Source organism: Hylobates moloch, unplaced genomic scaffold (assembly GCF_009828535.3).
Source record: "Hylobates moloch isolate HMO894 unplaced genomic scaffold, HMol_V3 SCAFFOLD_19, whole genome shotgun sequence".
NCBI classification, from domain to species: Eukaryota; Metazoa; Chordata; class Mammalia; order Primates; family Hylobatidae; genus Hylobates; species Hylobates moloch.
Genome location: NW_026652294.1, coordinates 22098041 through 22113575, shown reverse-complemented (window position 1 = coordinate 22113575; position 15535 = coordinate 22098041). Strand labels below are relative to the sequence as shown.

At 42.7% G+C, this 15535-nt stretch overlaps 1 protein-coding gene across 8 annotated transcripts in view; it reads right to left on the bottom strand.

The window, feature by feature from the left end:
• Window positions 1-15535, bottom strand: part of XPNPEP3 (X-prolyl aminopeptidase 3) — a 73558-nt gene that overhangs the window by 28275 nt on the left and 29748 nt on the right. For all 8 annotated transcript variants that reach the window (XM_032139185.2, XM_058431897.1, XM_032139186.2 and 5 more), the window contains one exon: window positions 14246-14448. In XM_032139185.2, coding sequence (XP_031995076.1) covers window positions 14246-14448 — 203 coding nt within the window. The remainder of the gene's footprint in view (window positions 1-14245; window positions 14449-15535) is intronic.

Here is a 15535-nt window from a genome sequence, read left to right as displayed (position 1 = left end):
CGTGCCACTGCACTCCAGCCTGGGCGACAGAGTAAGACTCCATCTTAAAAAAAAAAAAAAAATCAATGACTTGAAGGAAGACACAGATGTATGTCGACCACGTTTGTTTAAGTATTAAGCAGTCTTTGCTGGTCTGGCTGGGGCTAGTAGTGAACACTGTACTTGAAGGATATTAACAAACGAGAGAGCACACAGAAGAGGGTTACCAAAATGAGGGGAAATATAACATATGAGGAATGGTTAAGGAAAACAAGAACGTTTAACTTTGGAAGACTAAAGGTAGAATATAGAGAAGTAGGCCTGAAATGTTGGTGTGCTATTATGCTGTGAGGCTTAATTCCAGCAGGTCTGAAATTAGCCTGAGCTGTTCTGCTAAAGTTCCTGTATGACACTGATTTGGGCCAAGGCCTGAAGCATGCTGATAAACAGTGTTGCAGGGAGTTTCAGAGCAGTTTGTATCAGCTAATTAAGTTAATCTGTAGATAAGGTGTGAAGTAGGGTTACAACTTCATTTTTTCTTTTTTTTTTTTTTTTTTTGAGATAGAGTCTTGCTCTGTCACCAGGCTGGAGTGCAGTAGCGTGATCTCGGCTCATTGCAACTCCACCTCCCAGGTTCAAGCAATTCTCCTGTCTCAGCCTCCCAAGTAGCTAGGATTACAGGCACCCACCACCAAGTCCAGCTAATTTTTGTATTTTTAGTAGAGATGAGGTTTCACCATGTTGGCCAGGATGATCTTATTTCTTGACCTCGTGATCCACCCGCCTTGGCCTCCCAAAGTGCTGGGATTACAGGTGTGAGCCACCATGCCCGGGCACAACTTCATTCTTTTGTATGTGGATATCCATCTGTCCCAGCACAACTGACTCATTTAAAAAAAAATTCATCCTTGGTTTGATATGGCACATGCTTTTGAAATCATGGAATGTGGAAATGATAGAATCTGAACTTCATGAGCTAGCAAAATAGATTGGGAGGGAATTCTGAATCGCTGGTAGGTCTGCTAAATATTCAGTAGTTTGGTTAATGCCTTCAGTGCTGGCTGAAAGTAAGCTCAGAATCTCTTAGATGAGCTTCTCTTTTTGATCAACAGATGGAGCTCTAACCCAAAGAAACTGGGCTACTATCATTTTTGATAGTCAACTGAGACCAACCACAGCTAAAATAATTCGAGTGGCAAGTTGAAAGCGACATGTGAAAAACCATGGACGTAAGGGGCTATTCAGTGAAGAAAATGAGCCATTTTCTAGATTATTACATGCAATACCCTGAGGCACTCTTTAAAAATGGTTCCTGAGAATTTTAGATCAAAGAACAGTATCTCTCATTTTGAATATTGCTGAGTGAGAGAGAAAGGTTCACAGGGAAACCTCTAGTTTATTAAAATGGATGAAGGGAGGGGCCTATCATACATATCTAGATATGGGCAACTGTCCTGCCCCTCCCTCGTCACATAGTCAGTGCCTCCTGAAGCTACAGAAATGCTGTGGATGCAGACAGTATGGTTCTGGTTGTATGAGGACAGAAATGAACTCCATTATGGGATACTCCTCACCCAGGTTATGACTGATACTGTGATAGAAGGCATCCACCAGCATGAACTTCATATGTGACTTTGCTGTTAGATCTCAGGAAGATGTAAAAAGGCAGTTTAAGATCTTTTATCCCGGCCGGGCGCGGTGGCTCACGCTTGTAATCCCAGCACTTTGGGAGGCCGAGGCGGGCGGATCACGAGGTCAGGAGATCGAGACCACGGTGAAACCCCGTCTCTACTAAAAATACAAAAAAAAATAGCCGGGCGTGGTGGCGGGCGCCTGTAGTCCCAGCTACTTGGAGGCTGAGGCAGGAGAATGGCGTGAACCCGGGAGGCGGAGCTTGCAGTGAGCCGAGATTGCGCCACTGCACTCCAGCCTGGGCGACAGCGAGACTCCGTCTCAAAAAAAAAAAAAAAAAGATCTTTTATCCCAACTTCCTGGATAATAAAAAGATAGTAAGTTTAGGACTTTACAAAAGAAATAAAATCAAGAAAGAAAGGGGGCATGAAAAAGAATAAGGTTAGATCCTTAGTTTATACCATATATAAATATTAACTCAAAATGGGCCAAAGACCTAAACATAAAACTATAAAACTCTTAGAAGAAAACATAGGGGAATATCTTTATGACACTGAATTTGGTAATATTTTCTTGGATATGACACCAAAAGCACAGTTAACAACAACAAAAAAACAAACTGGACTTTATAAAAATCAAAACATTTTGAGCACTAAAGGACGCTATCAACAGTAAAAAGCCAACCCTCATAATGGGAGAATATTTGCAAACCATATATCGGATTAAGAGTTAATATCAAAAACATATAAGGAATTCCCACAACTCAACAACAAAAAAATCCAACCCAATTTGAAAAAATGGGCAAAGGAACTGAACAGGTATTTCTCCAAATAAGATATATAAATAACCAATAAACACATGAAAATATGTGAAAATATGCTCAACATCACTAATTGTTAAGGAAATGCAAATAAAAACTATGAGATGTCATTTCACACCCGTTAAGATGGCTAGCACTCAAAAGGCAGAAAATAACAAGTATTGATTGGCAAGAATGTAGAAAAACTGGAACCCTTGTGCATTGCTGGTAAAAATGTGAAATGGTCCATTTGCTGTGGAAAACTGTATGGTGGTTTCTCAAAAAATTAAACATATAATCAGGAGGCTGAGGTGGGAAGATCACATGAGCCCAGGAGTTCGAGGCTGCAGTGAGCTAAGATGGTGCTGCTGCACTCCAGCCTGGGAACAAATGGAGTCTGTCTCAAAAAAAGAAAAACAAAACAAAACAAAACACAGAATCACCACAGATCTAACAATTCTACTTCTGGGTATACACCCCAAAGAACTGAAAGCAAGGACCTGAATAATTATTTGTAAACCCAGGTACATAGCAGCATTAGTCACCATAGCCCAAAAGATGGAAGCAACCCAAGTGTCCAATGACAGATGAAAAGATGAAGGAGGGCCGGGCACGGTGGCTCATGCCTGTAATCCCAGCACTTTGGGAGGCCGAGGTGGGTGGATCACGAGGTCAGGAGATCGAGACCATCCTGGCTAACATGGTGAAACCCCATCTCTACTAAAAATACAAAAAAAATTAGCCAGGTGTGGTGGCGGGCACCTGTAGTCCCAGCTACTCGGGAGGCTGAGGCAGGATAATGGCGTGAACCCGGGAGGCGGAGCTTGCAGTGAGCCGAGACTGCGCCATTGCACTCCAGCCTGGGTGACAGAGTGAGACTCCATCTCAAAAAAAAAAAAAAAAAAAAGATGAAGGAAACATTGTCTTATACATACAATGGAATACCATTCAGCCATAGAGGAATGTCATTCTGAAAAATGCTACAACACGGATGAACTTGAAAACATTTTACTAAGTGAAGTAAACCAGTCACAAAAAGACAAATACTGTGTGATTCTACTTATATGAAGTAGCTAGAATAGGCAGAGTCACAGAAAAAGTAAAAGTTACCAGGGGCTGGGAGGAGGGAAGAATGGGAAGTTATTATTTATTGAGTACAATTTCTATTTGGGATAAAAAAAAGTCTGAAAAAGATAGTAGTAATAGTCACACACAGTGTGAATATACCTAATGTTACTGAATTTCCATCTTAGCCATTTTTGAGACATACACTTAAAAATGGCTAAAATGGTTAAATTTTTTTTTTTGCAGAGTCTCTCTCTGTTGCCTAGTCTGGAGTGCAATAGCATGATCTCGGCTCACTGCAACCTCCACCTCCCAAGTCGCTGGGATTACAGGCATGTGTCCCATGTCCAGCTAATTTTTTGTATTTTTAGTAGAGATGGGGTTTCGCCTTGTTGCCCAGGCTGGTCTCAAACTCCTGGCCTCAAGTGATTCGCCTGCCTCAGCCTCCCAGAGTGCTGGGATTACAGGCATGTGCCACCATGCTTGGCCTAAAATAGTAAAATTTTATATGCATCTCACCACGATTAAATAAAAAACACATAGAGGCCAGGTGTGATGGCTCATGCCTGTAATCCCAGCACTTTGGGAGGCCAATGTGGGCAGAGTGCTCGAGCTCAGGAGCTCATGGCCAACACGGTGAAACCCTGTTTCTCCAAAAATAATATTACAAAAATTGACAAGAGGGCCAATCCCGATAGAATTTTACAGGAAGGTTTGGGATCCACAACTGTCTGTCATTAAACTCCTCAGACTATAAAAATCCCAAGGCAGATATGTTTATTATCTGAGTTTAAAGGAATTTTAGAAAAAGAAAGGTTCCAATGAGTCTCTAACATCAGATGTCAAAATGCTGTGTTTTAATATCAGCATGGTAATAGATGAAGAACATTGATATGTAGGCCAGGATCTCATAACCCCAACTCCTGGCAGGGAACACAAGACCTTTCACAAATGTGTGAGTAAAATGGCCTGGAGGTGGAGAAGAAACTCTTTTACGTCTACTGGATGGAATAAGACAGTGTACAATACTGTCTGGGCCTCTTAATGAAGCACTGAAGAATGACAGAATTAACTCCTGGGATGTGGGGATGCTGCTGTGAAAGGGATAAAAAGTTTGGTTAGAAGTCTGCGTAGCTCAGTTGGTCGAGCATCAGATTTTTAATCTGAGAGTCCAGGGTTCAAGTTTGTAAGTCAATTTTTTTAAAAAGTTATAAATTTTTTAATTTAAAAAGTCTGGGCCGGGTACGGTGGCTCATGCCTGTAATCCCAGTACTTTGGGAGGCTGAGGCGGATGGATCACCTGAGGTCAGGAGTTCAAGATTAGCCTGGGCAACATAGTGAAACCCTGTCTCTACTAAAAATACAAAAATAAGCCAGGTGTGGTGGCAGGTGTCTGTAATCCCAGCTACTCGGGAGGCTGAGGCAGGAGAATCACTTGAACCCGGGAAGCACAGGTTGCAGTGAGCTGAGATCGCGCCATTGCACTCCAGCCTGGGCAACAGATCAAAACTCTGTCTCAAAAAAAAAAAAAAGAAAAGTAGTAATCTCTATTGAAAAAAAAAAAAGAAAAAAAGAAATGCATTTCAATAAGATGGACAATGTCCAAAGAAGTTGTGTCATAAAATGGCAATGAACTATATGCAGCTTGCTACCAGGGGATCTATGTGAAAGAATCATCAGATTCATGAGCAAGTAGTCTTTTCCTCCTAGGATCCCTCCTTTCAATTATTTGCCCACAGATGCCAGGCAATTGGACTGCTTCACAGATGGCTGTTCTAGAAGTGAGGGCAATTCTGTATGAAAAGTAGATGTTCAGAGTCCAGCAGAAAGTAAAATCCTGGCCGGGCGTGGTGGCTCAAGCCTGTAATCCCAGCACTTTGGGAGGCTGAGGCGGGCAGATCACGAGGTCAGGAGATTGAGACCATCCTGGCTAACACGGTGAAACCCCGTCTCTACTAAAAATACACAAAAAATTAGCCGGGCGTGTTGGCGGGCGCCTGTAGTCCCAGCTACTCGGGAGGCTGAGGCAGGAGAATGGCATGAACCCGGGAGGCGGAGCTTGCAGTGAGCCGAGATCACACCACTGCACTCCAGCCTGGGGGACAGAGCAAGACTCCATCTCAAAAAAAAAAAAAAAAAAAGAAAGTAAAATCCTATGGAAAAAGTTAAGAACAAGTTGGTCAACAGGGCTGAATTACAGGCTACAATCATAGTCCTGATAGAAGAACTGGACACAAAAGCCCTATTATTTGGGTAAATATTGATTCTTGGGCCGTCACTGATGGACTTGTAATTGGTCTAACAAGTGGGTCACAAATAACTGGACAATAAAAGGGCCCTCCATGTGAGGGGCTGCTCTTTGGAAATCTCTATGAAAATTCTGAGGGAAAAATCAAAGTAGGGCATGCTAATACCAAAGAAACTCTATGCCAGAATTTTAAGGTGATTGGAACCAACAGTTGATGGCCTAACTTGATCTCTTGAAATGGCAACCAAGTCTATGAAATGGGTGGAGGAACTCAAGCCAGCCAGTGACACACTGAACAATGACATATACCAGTGGGCTCCACTGAAGCTTAAACTATTAATAAAAATTGTCCTGGCTGCCAACACTATAGTGCCATTTTCTGTATTTATCCAATTTATCTCCCTATGATTAGACTAGCTCAATAGCTGACCGAGGAAGTCTCCTTCAGCAGGAAAAGTTTGCATTCAAATTAATATAAATGCATTTGCTTGACTGCAGTAACCACTGTATTATGCATAGGTATATCAAAATATGTTGCACACTTTATATATAAATAAAAAAATTTTAAAAATGATTAAGAAAGGCAAGGTTGTTGCTAAGGGCAAAGAAGTCAATAAATGAGTGGTACGGAAGCTCAACAGATGCTTCTGGAGCCTCAAGAGATGCTTAAAGCAAGAGAATAATATTCTCTCTTTACTTTAACTCAGATACCCCTTGGGGTAAAGAACTTATGAAATCCCCTCTTTTTTAAGAAACGGAGTCTTGCTGTGTTGCCTGTGAATGCAGTGGCTACTCACAGAAATGATCATAGCAGCACCTGTATCATAGTCTACTATAGCTTCTAACTCCTGGCCTCAAGTGATCCTCCTGCCTCAGCCTCCTGGGTAGTTGGGACTACTGGCATCACCACCATGTCCAGCATTCTCTTCCTCTTTTGAAGAGCCAAAAAGAGAGCTAGGCAATAGCCAATCTAACAAGCACACTTCCAGGAGTGATATATGTCCTCAAAATGGATGAAGAAATGGAACAGCTGCTGGACGCAGTGGCTCGCGCCCGTAATCCCAGAACTTTGGGAGGCCGAGGTGGGCGGATCACCTGAGGTTGGGAGTTCTAGATCAGCCTAACCAATATGAAGAAACCCTGTCTCTACTAAAAATACAAAATTAGCCAGGTGTAATCGCATATGCCTGTAATCCCAGCTACCCGGGAGGCAGAGACAGGAGAATCACCTGAACCCGGGAGGTGGAGGTTGTGGTGAGCCAAGATCATGCTATTGCACTCCAGCAGGGTAACAAGAGTGACACTTGATATGTGATTCTACAATAAGGTATATTTGTTCCTTTTCACAGGATGCATCTTTTTTTTTTTTTTTTTTGATCATTTCCCCAATCTCGGCTGACTGCAACCTCCACCTCCTGGGTTCAAGCGATTCTCCTGCCTCAGCCTCCTGAGTAGCTGGGATTACAGGGATGCGCTACCATGCCCGGCTAATTTTGTATTTTAGTAGAGACTGGGTTTCTCCATATTAGTCAGGCTGGTCTCGAACTCCCAACCTCAGGTGATCCGCCCGCCTCAGCCTCCCAAAGTGCTGGGATTACAGGCATGAGCGCCTGGCCGGATGTATCTATTAAAAAGGATCTGTGTTGGGAAAGCAACCTGTGAGAATATTTAGCCAGTTAAATTTGAAAATCAATGAATAATAATCTCAGTTAACACATATAACCATTAATTAAGATGATAACAGTTTTACAAAGGTTACCAGAATATGATGATAGAATGCTATCTCATGCCGTGTTCCATCTGTTATAATATGTATAGAAATAACTATTTCCATTGTTATTGTGGGTAAATAGGCATAAGGAGGTGGAGAGAAAATTGGGACACTTGCCTCAGTGACAAAAATAAATAACAAGGTATAACTCGGTGGGCCTATATTCCTGAGAATTCAAAATTCAATGTGGATGATTCTGCAAAGTACATTCAATTGAGTCTATTTAGGTGTAACTACCACTCATATGACCTAAGCCTGGGGAACTCAGTATTTTGGGGTCCCAAATTTATTTTCTAGTTGTAGTAAAGCAGTTGTACAAATTAAACAGTTGTACAAATATTAGTTGTACTAATATTTAATGGTGACAACATGTCACGTTCCCACACTCAAAATAAGAGAGCCTTAGTGGAATTAGGAGCCAGGCTAGGAGCAACTGGCCAGGGGGATTTGTCTTTAATGAGGAAAGACATACTGATGAAACAGATTTGCCAGCCGGGCGCGGTGGCTCATGCCTGTAATCCCAGCACTTTGGGAGGCTGAGGCGGGCGGATCACGAGGTCAAGAGATTAACACCATCCTGGACAACATGGTGAAACCCTGTCTCTACTAAAAATACAAAAACGTTAGCTGGGCGTGGTAGCGCACGCCTGTAGTCCCAGCTACTTGGGAGGCTGAGGCAGGAGAATCGCTTGAACCTGGCAGGCGGAGGTTGCAGTGAGCTGAGATTGTGCCACTGCTCTCCAGCCTGGTGACAGAGCGAGCTCCGTCTCAAAAAAAAAAAAAAAAAAGAAAAAGAAAAAGAGAAATAGATTTGCCAATGCCAATAAGTGTGCCTTGAAGGCATCCTATTTCAGGAGTAAGAACAAAAGTGGCAGGCTGTTTGAAATGATAGACAGCGCTATCAAAATGGGTCTTAACAATTTACAGCATGCACTATGACAACACGCCCAAACCAACCCAACAACGGGAATAAGCTTGCATGTTAACACAAGCTGCATTACGGATATCTTAATTTAAATGGAGTCCAAGGTACCCCAAGCATGACTGCCAGTGATTCCCACGGCAGAAACCCACGTTGTGCATGCATGGGAGACTCACAGAACCTCTGGTCTATGGAAATTCTAACTAAAGGATGCAACCTGTTGAGGTGCTTTTTAACAGCTCCAACAATGCAACTGAGTGCCAAGCATTCTTTTCCTGTAGTGTAGTTTGTGGATCCTGGACAAACTTTAAACAGGACTAGTGTTTTCTGTGGTAGATAAATGAGTTCTGTTGCAGGATCCTTCTCACTGAGAATCGACATCTGTCAAACCATGTAACCTTTTTTTTTTTTTTTTGAGACAGAGTCTCACTCTGTCACCCAGGCTGGAGTGCAATGGTGTGATCTCTGCTCACTGCAACCTCCGCGTCCCGGGTTCAAGCGATTCCCCTGCCTCAGCCTCCCAAGTAGCTGGGACTACAGGCGCCCACCACCACACCCAGCTAATTTTTGTATTTTTAGTAGAGACAGGGTTTCACCATATAGGCCAGGCTGGTCTCGAACTCCTGACCTTGTGATCCGCCCGCCTCGGCCTCCCAAAGTGCTGAGATTACAGGTGTGAGCCACCATGCCCAGCTAAACCATGTAACTTTTTGAGGCAGGGTCTCTGTCACCCATGCCAGAGTGCAGTGGCATGATCGTGGCTTACTGCAGCCTTGACTTCCTGGGCTCAAGTGATCTTCCCATGTCAGCCTCCCAAGTAGCTGGGACTACAGGTATGTGCCACCACATCCAGCTAATTAAAAACTTTTTTTTTTTTTTTTTTTTTTTGTAGAAATGGGGTCTTACTATGAGGCCTGGGTTGGTTTCAAACTCCTGGGCTCAAGTGATCCACCCGTCTTGGCCTCCTGAAGTGCTGGGATTATAGGTATCAGTCACCACATCCGGCCAAATCATGTAACTTTTTGAGAAGGCAATCTGGCTGTTTTCAAGATGTTTTGAATCTTGAAAGAGCAGAGATATGACCTCTGATCTAGACTCCTATGAGAAATAATATACAGTATATGAGAAGAGGTAAATTGCATAGGGAAGGACAAAATAATTACACCATGATTTTGTCTTCTTTTATTTCTTTATTGAGACAGGGTCTCACTCCGTCACCCAGACTGGAGTGCAGTGGTGCAATCTCAGCTCACTGCAGCCTCAACCTCCCTGGGCTCATGTGATTCTCCCATTTCAGCCTCCTGAGTAGCTGGGACTACAGGTGCGTACCACCATGCCCAGCTAATTTTTTTGTATTTTGCAGAGACAGGGTTTCACCATGTTGCCCAGGCTGGTCTTGAACTCCTGGGCTCAAGTGATCTGCCCGCCTTGGCCTCCCAAAGTGTTGGGATTATAGGCGTAAGCCACTGCATCCAGCCGTCTTATTTGTTAATTTTATTTTTTAAAATTTTATTATTCTTTTTTGAGATGTGGTCTCACTCTGTTGCCCAGGCTGGAGTGCAGTGGCACGATCACATCTCATCGCAGCTTCAACTGCCCCAGCTCAAGTGATCCTCGTACCTCAGCCTCCCAAGCAATTGGGAACACCACACCTAGCTATTTTTAAAAATTTTTTGTAGAGATGGGGGTCTCTCCATGTTGCCCAGGCTAGTCTTGAACTCCTAAGCTTAAGTGATTCTCCTGCCTCAGCCTCCCAAAGTGCTGGGATTACACGTGTCAGCCACCACACCTGGCCTTAACTTTTATTTTAATGTAATCCTTTAGCAGCTAAATTTTGTCTGACTTCTCACTTCAATGGTACGGCTATATGATGTAATATAGGGGTCAGGTAAAATTAATATTTTAGGAGCTTATAAAATTTAGTATAATACTGATGATGATGATCAAATATACTGAGAGACTGAATTAAAGTCCTGTTGTGATGTTATCCCTATGGAGGAGAATTGGCTTGATGAATATTTACACTTGATTAATTATTATTAATTATTATATTATTATTTGAGACAGAGTTTTGCTCTTGTTGCTAAGGCTGGAGTGCAATGGCACGATCTCGGCTCACCGCAACCTCCGCCTCCCAGGTTCAAGCAATTCTCCTGCCTCAGCCTCCCCAGTAGCTGGGATTACAGGCATGCACCACCACGCCCGGCTAATTTTGTATTTTTAGTAGAGACGGGGTTTCTCCATGTTGAGGCTGGTCTCAAACTCCTGACCTCAGGTGATCCGCCCGCCTCGGCCTCCCAAAGTGCTGGGATTACAGGCGTGAGCCACCGCACCCGGCCCTAATTATTATTTTTAATAACTCAGCAGATATATACCATAAAGTGCAGAAAATTGTGGATCAAGGAGACCAAAGGACTGTACAGTTCATACAAAAACACAGGAAAGCATAATTGGATAATTCAGCTGTCTGTTTAAATCAGTACCAACCCTTCACTGGTCATTGTAAATGTTTGGATTCTGTGTAGGCATTTTTTTAGAGACAGGGTTTACTCTGTCACCCAGGCTGGAGTGCAGTGATGCGATAATACTTCACTGTAACCTTAAAATTTTGGGCTCAAGTGATCCTTCTGCCTCAGCCTCCAGAGTAGCTAGGACTACAGGTATATGCCACAATGCCTGGCCAATTAAAATATATTTTTTTGTAGAGGTGAGGTCTTGCCATGTTGCCAGGCTGGTCTCTAACTCCTCGCTGCCTCATGTGATCCTCCCACCTTGGCCTCAGTGCTGAGATTATAGGGGTGAGCCACTACACCCTGCTTGTCTATGTATTTTGATTATCTACATGATATTGAGAAGTGAAGTAACTTGTCAACTCAAGATTACTGTTTTATCAAAAAATAGAGTTAATATTGGTTATGGGGGTAGAGTGAACTGTTGTGCTAATTCCAGGCTTAGAATTAGCCAGAGCTATTTTGCTAAAGTTCCTTCCTTGGTCAAGGTGTGGCAGGAAACATACTGACTGAAAGTGTTAAGAGGATGCTGGACATGGTGGCTCATGCCTGTGATCTTAGTGTTTTGGGAGGCTGAGGATGGAAGATCTCTTGAGGCCAGGAGTTCAATACCAGCCTGAGTAACATAGTGAGACCCCATCTCTACAAAAACCTAAAAAATTAGCCAGGCATGGTGGTATGTGCCTGTAATCCAAGCTACTCAGGAGGCTGAGGCAAGAGTACCCCCTAAGTCCAGGAATTCAAGGCTGCAGTAAGCTATGATCTCACCATGCACTCCAACCTGAGTGATACTGAGACACTGTCTCAAAAAGAAAAAACAAAACAAACCATTAGGAAGGCAGAAAGCACATAAAAAGATGCCCAACACCACTAATCATTAGGGAAATACAAATCCAAACCACGATAAGATACCACTTCACACACATTAGGATTGGCTATTACCACAAAAACAGAACAAATGTTGGTGTAGAGTGGAGAAATTGGAACACTTGGTGCACTGCTAGTGGGAATGTGAAACGGTGCAGCCACTATGGGTAACAGCATGGTGGTCCTCAAAATATTAAACATAAAATTACCATTTGATCTACCAACTCCAGTTGTGTGTATATACCAAACGGAATTAAAAGAGACTTGAACACAAGATATTTGTACACTTATGTTCACAGCAACATTATTCACAATAGTAAAAACAAAAAAAAGATAGAAACCAAATGTTTATCAATAGATGAATAGACAAATAAAATATGGCATACGCATACAATGCAATATTGTTCAGTCTTTAAAAAGAATGAAGCTGGGCACGGCAGCTCATACCTGTAATCCCAGCACTTTGGGAGGTCGAGGTGGGCGGATTGCTTGAGCTCAGGAGTTCGAGACTAGCCTGGACAACACTGAGAAACCCTGTCTCTACAAAAAATTTAAAAAATGAGCAGGCATGGTGGCATGCACCTATGGTCCCAGCTACTTGGGAGGCTAAGGTGGGAGGATCACTTGAACCCAGGAGGTTGAGACTGCAGTGAGCTGTGATCATGCTACTGCACTCTAGTCTGGGCAACAGAGCGAGACTCTATCTAAAAAAAAGAGAATGAAATTCTAATTGAAGAACCTTAAAAACATTATGCTAAGTGAAATAAGCCAGTCACAAAAGTAGCTAGAATAGGTAGATTCATAGAGAAAGTAGAGGTTACTGGGGGCTGGAGGAGGAGAGAATGGGAAGTTATTATTTATCTGTACAGTTTCTATTTGGAATGATGGAAAAAGTCAGGAAAAAGTGGGCACAACAATGTGAATGTACTTAATGTCATTGAATTGCATACTTAAAAATGGTTAAAATGACATATTTTATGTTATGCACATTTCACCACAGTAAAAAAAATTTTTTAAATTGAGTCAGTGGCCAACACCTTGAAGAGAATAAATGAAATAAGGAGTTTTGGGGTAGTTTGTATCAGTTTGCCAGTGAGATTTATGGTTTACACTTGGTCTCTGTGAAAACTCTCGGGTGGGGGGGGGGGGGGGTTTACTGTTCTGTAGCAGGAATATGATTATGTGACCAAAAAAAACAAAAATCCCTAGCCGAGATTCCATTTTGGAGTCTCTGATTCTGAGGTATTCTGTTGCATGTGTCATGGACTGAATTGTGTTTCCCCCAGAATTAATGTGTTTAAGGTCTAATCTCTATGTCTTTAGGAGGTAGTTAAGGTTAAATTAGGTAATTAAGGGTGGGGCTCTAATTTGATAGGACTATGGAGTTGTAAAAAGGGCCTCTTTCACTGTCATGTAAGGACACAGCAAGAAAGCGGCCTTCTGTAAGCCAGGAGAGCCCTCACCAGAAATGGACCATGATGGCACCTTGATCTCGGACTTCTAGACTGCAAAATTATGAGACAATACATTTCTCTTGTTTAAGCCATGCAGACTGTGATATTTTGTAATGGCAGCCTGAGGAGAGTCTGATAACACTGGTGATTCCTAATCTGTAAGAGAAAGATACATCCTGCCTGGCCCTTACCTAGGGAGGACCATAGAAGCCTGCACCTGGCTTCTCTAGACTCCTTGCTTTGAGATAGCCATTGGCTGTGATATATATCCTTACTTTCATACTATGGTTATTTTTTACCCTTTTCCTATAATAAACTGCAGATCTGTAAGCATTGTCACTTTGGGTCCTGAGTCTTTCTTAGAACCAAACTGTTTAACTGACACTATTAGTGTAACTATAAGAAAAGGAAACAGTATTAATTTCTGTCGTTCTAAGGAGAAATAATTAAGATTGATGGGTAAAAGAACCATCTTAAGAGACGGGAGATTTACTTTCTCTTGCAAGGTATTAAGCAAGTCTCTAGGTACGTTCACTACACACTGGAGCAGAGGCTAGATGCCCATCTGAGGTGAGGAGACTGCTGCATTGGGTATATGACCTCAAGGTGCTTACTGAACCTTAAGAGCTTACGATTTTTCCAATCTGGAAAAAACTTTTTCTTTTTTTCTTGTTTTTTTCTTTTTTTTGAGACAGAGTCTCGCTGTCGCCCAGGCTGGAGTGCAGTGGCCCGATCTCGGCTCACTGCAAGCTCCGCCTCCCGGGTTCACACTATTCTCCTGCCTCAGCCTACCGAGTAGCTGGGACTACAGGTTCCTGCCACCACCTCCAGCTAATTTTTTGTATTTTTTTAGTAGAGACGGGGGTTTCACCATGTTAGCCAGGATGGTCTTGATCTCTTGACCTCGTGATCCACCCGCCTCAGCCTCCCAAAGTGCTTGGATTACAGGCGTGAGCCACCGCGCCCGGCTGGAAAAACTTTTTCAATAGGAATCATACCTGTGATGTCAGCTTCCCAGCAATCTGCATTCGTTCAATTTCTGAAGGAGATTTGATCAGCCGGAGGCGCTGTATCAGCTGCTGAACACCCCGAACCTTGTTCTTGCTCTTGGCTTTGGCTTCAGTCAGGGGCTGCATATAGTCAGAGTGAAGCTGTGCATGTGAGGGCCTCATCCAGTCATACCAAACCATGTTCGTCTCAGCTTAGAATGAGAAGCCAAAAAATAAATTTAAAATAAAACTACCAGCAACAAGAAATATTAACTGTCATAATGACTTGAACAAGAGTCAAAACTATAAAACCTGTAATGTGGAATCTAAAGTGTTGACAGTTAAGACTCTCTCAGGACTGAAGCAATAAAGGTTTGATTATAAATCACTAGAAAGGTCATTCCCCGAAAATGGCAAGATATTCTAAGACTGAATATATAGCTTGTCTGCCCCTAAACTTCAGTGTTCTTTATAAAGGACGATACATGGGACTAAAGCTTTATTCAAGCTTTGATTTTCTCTTTCTCTATTTTGGAGATGGAGCCTTGCTCTGTTGCCCAGGCTGGAGTGCAGTGGCACGACCTCGGTTCATTGCAACCTCCACCTCCCAGGTTCAAGCAATTCTTCTGCCTCAGCCTCCCAAGTAGCTGGGACTACAGGCACCTGCCACCACGCTCAGCTAATTTTTGTATTTTCAGTAGAGATGAGGTTTCACCATATTGGCCAGGCTGGTCTCGAACTCCTGACCTTGTGATCCACCTGCCTCAGTCTCCCAAAGTGCTGGGATTACAGGCGTGAACCACCACGCCCGGCCTTCATTATTGAATTAAACAATTAAAACAACCATTCTTCACCACCACTTACTGAGCTAGAGGCACTTGTTGAGTAATTGCACACAGAAGGACAGAAAAACATACTCAGATCATGACTTTATGGGTAAAGTGTCCCATCCTTTCACATAATGATCTCAGTACTAGAGGAAAGGGTTCTCCTCCCATTCTGGAGCAATTATTCATTGCTATGGAAAAAACAGTTGATATTTCCTCACTTCTCCCTTTGCATCTGCTATACATTCTCTTTGTAAACAATCACAGTTCCGCTTTCAACTTTAGAGACCTAAGGAAATGGTCTGTATTCGCCTAAGATATATGATATAAAGGCTCATTATAAAAATGATTTGCACTTAATACCAGATCTACATTTGTTCTCTTTTTCTAACAGCAGGCTACAAACAGTATTCCTAACAATCCAAGTGAGAAGGTCTGAATATTTTATATGACTAAAAAGTACTTTGGGGAA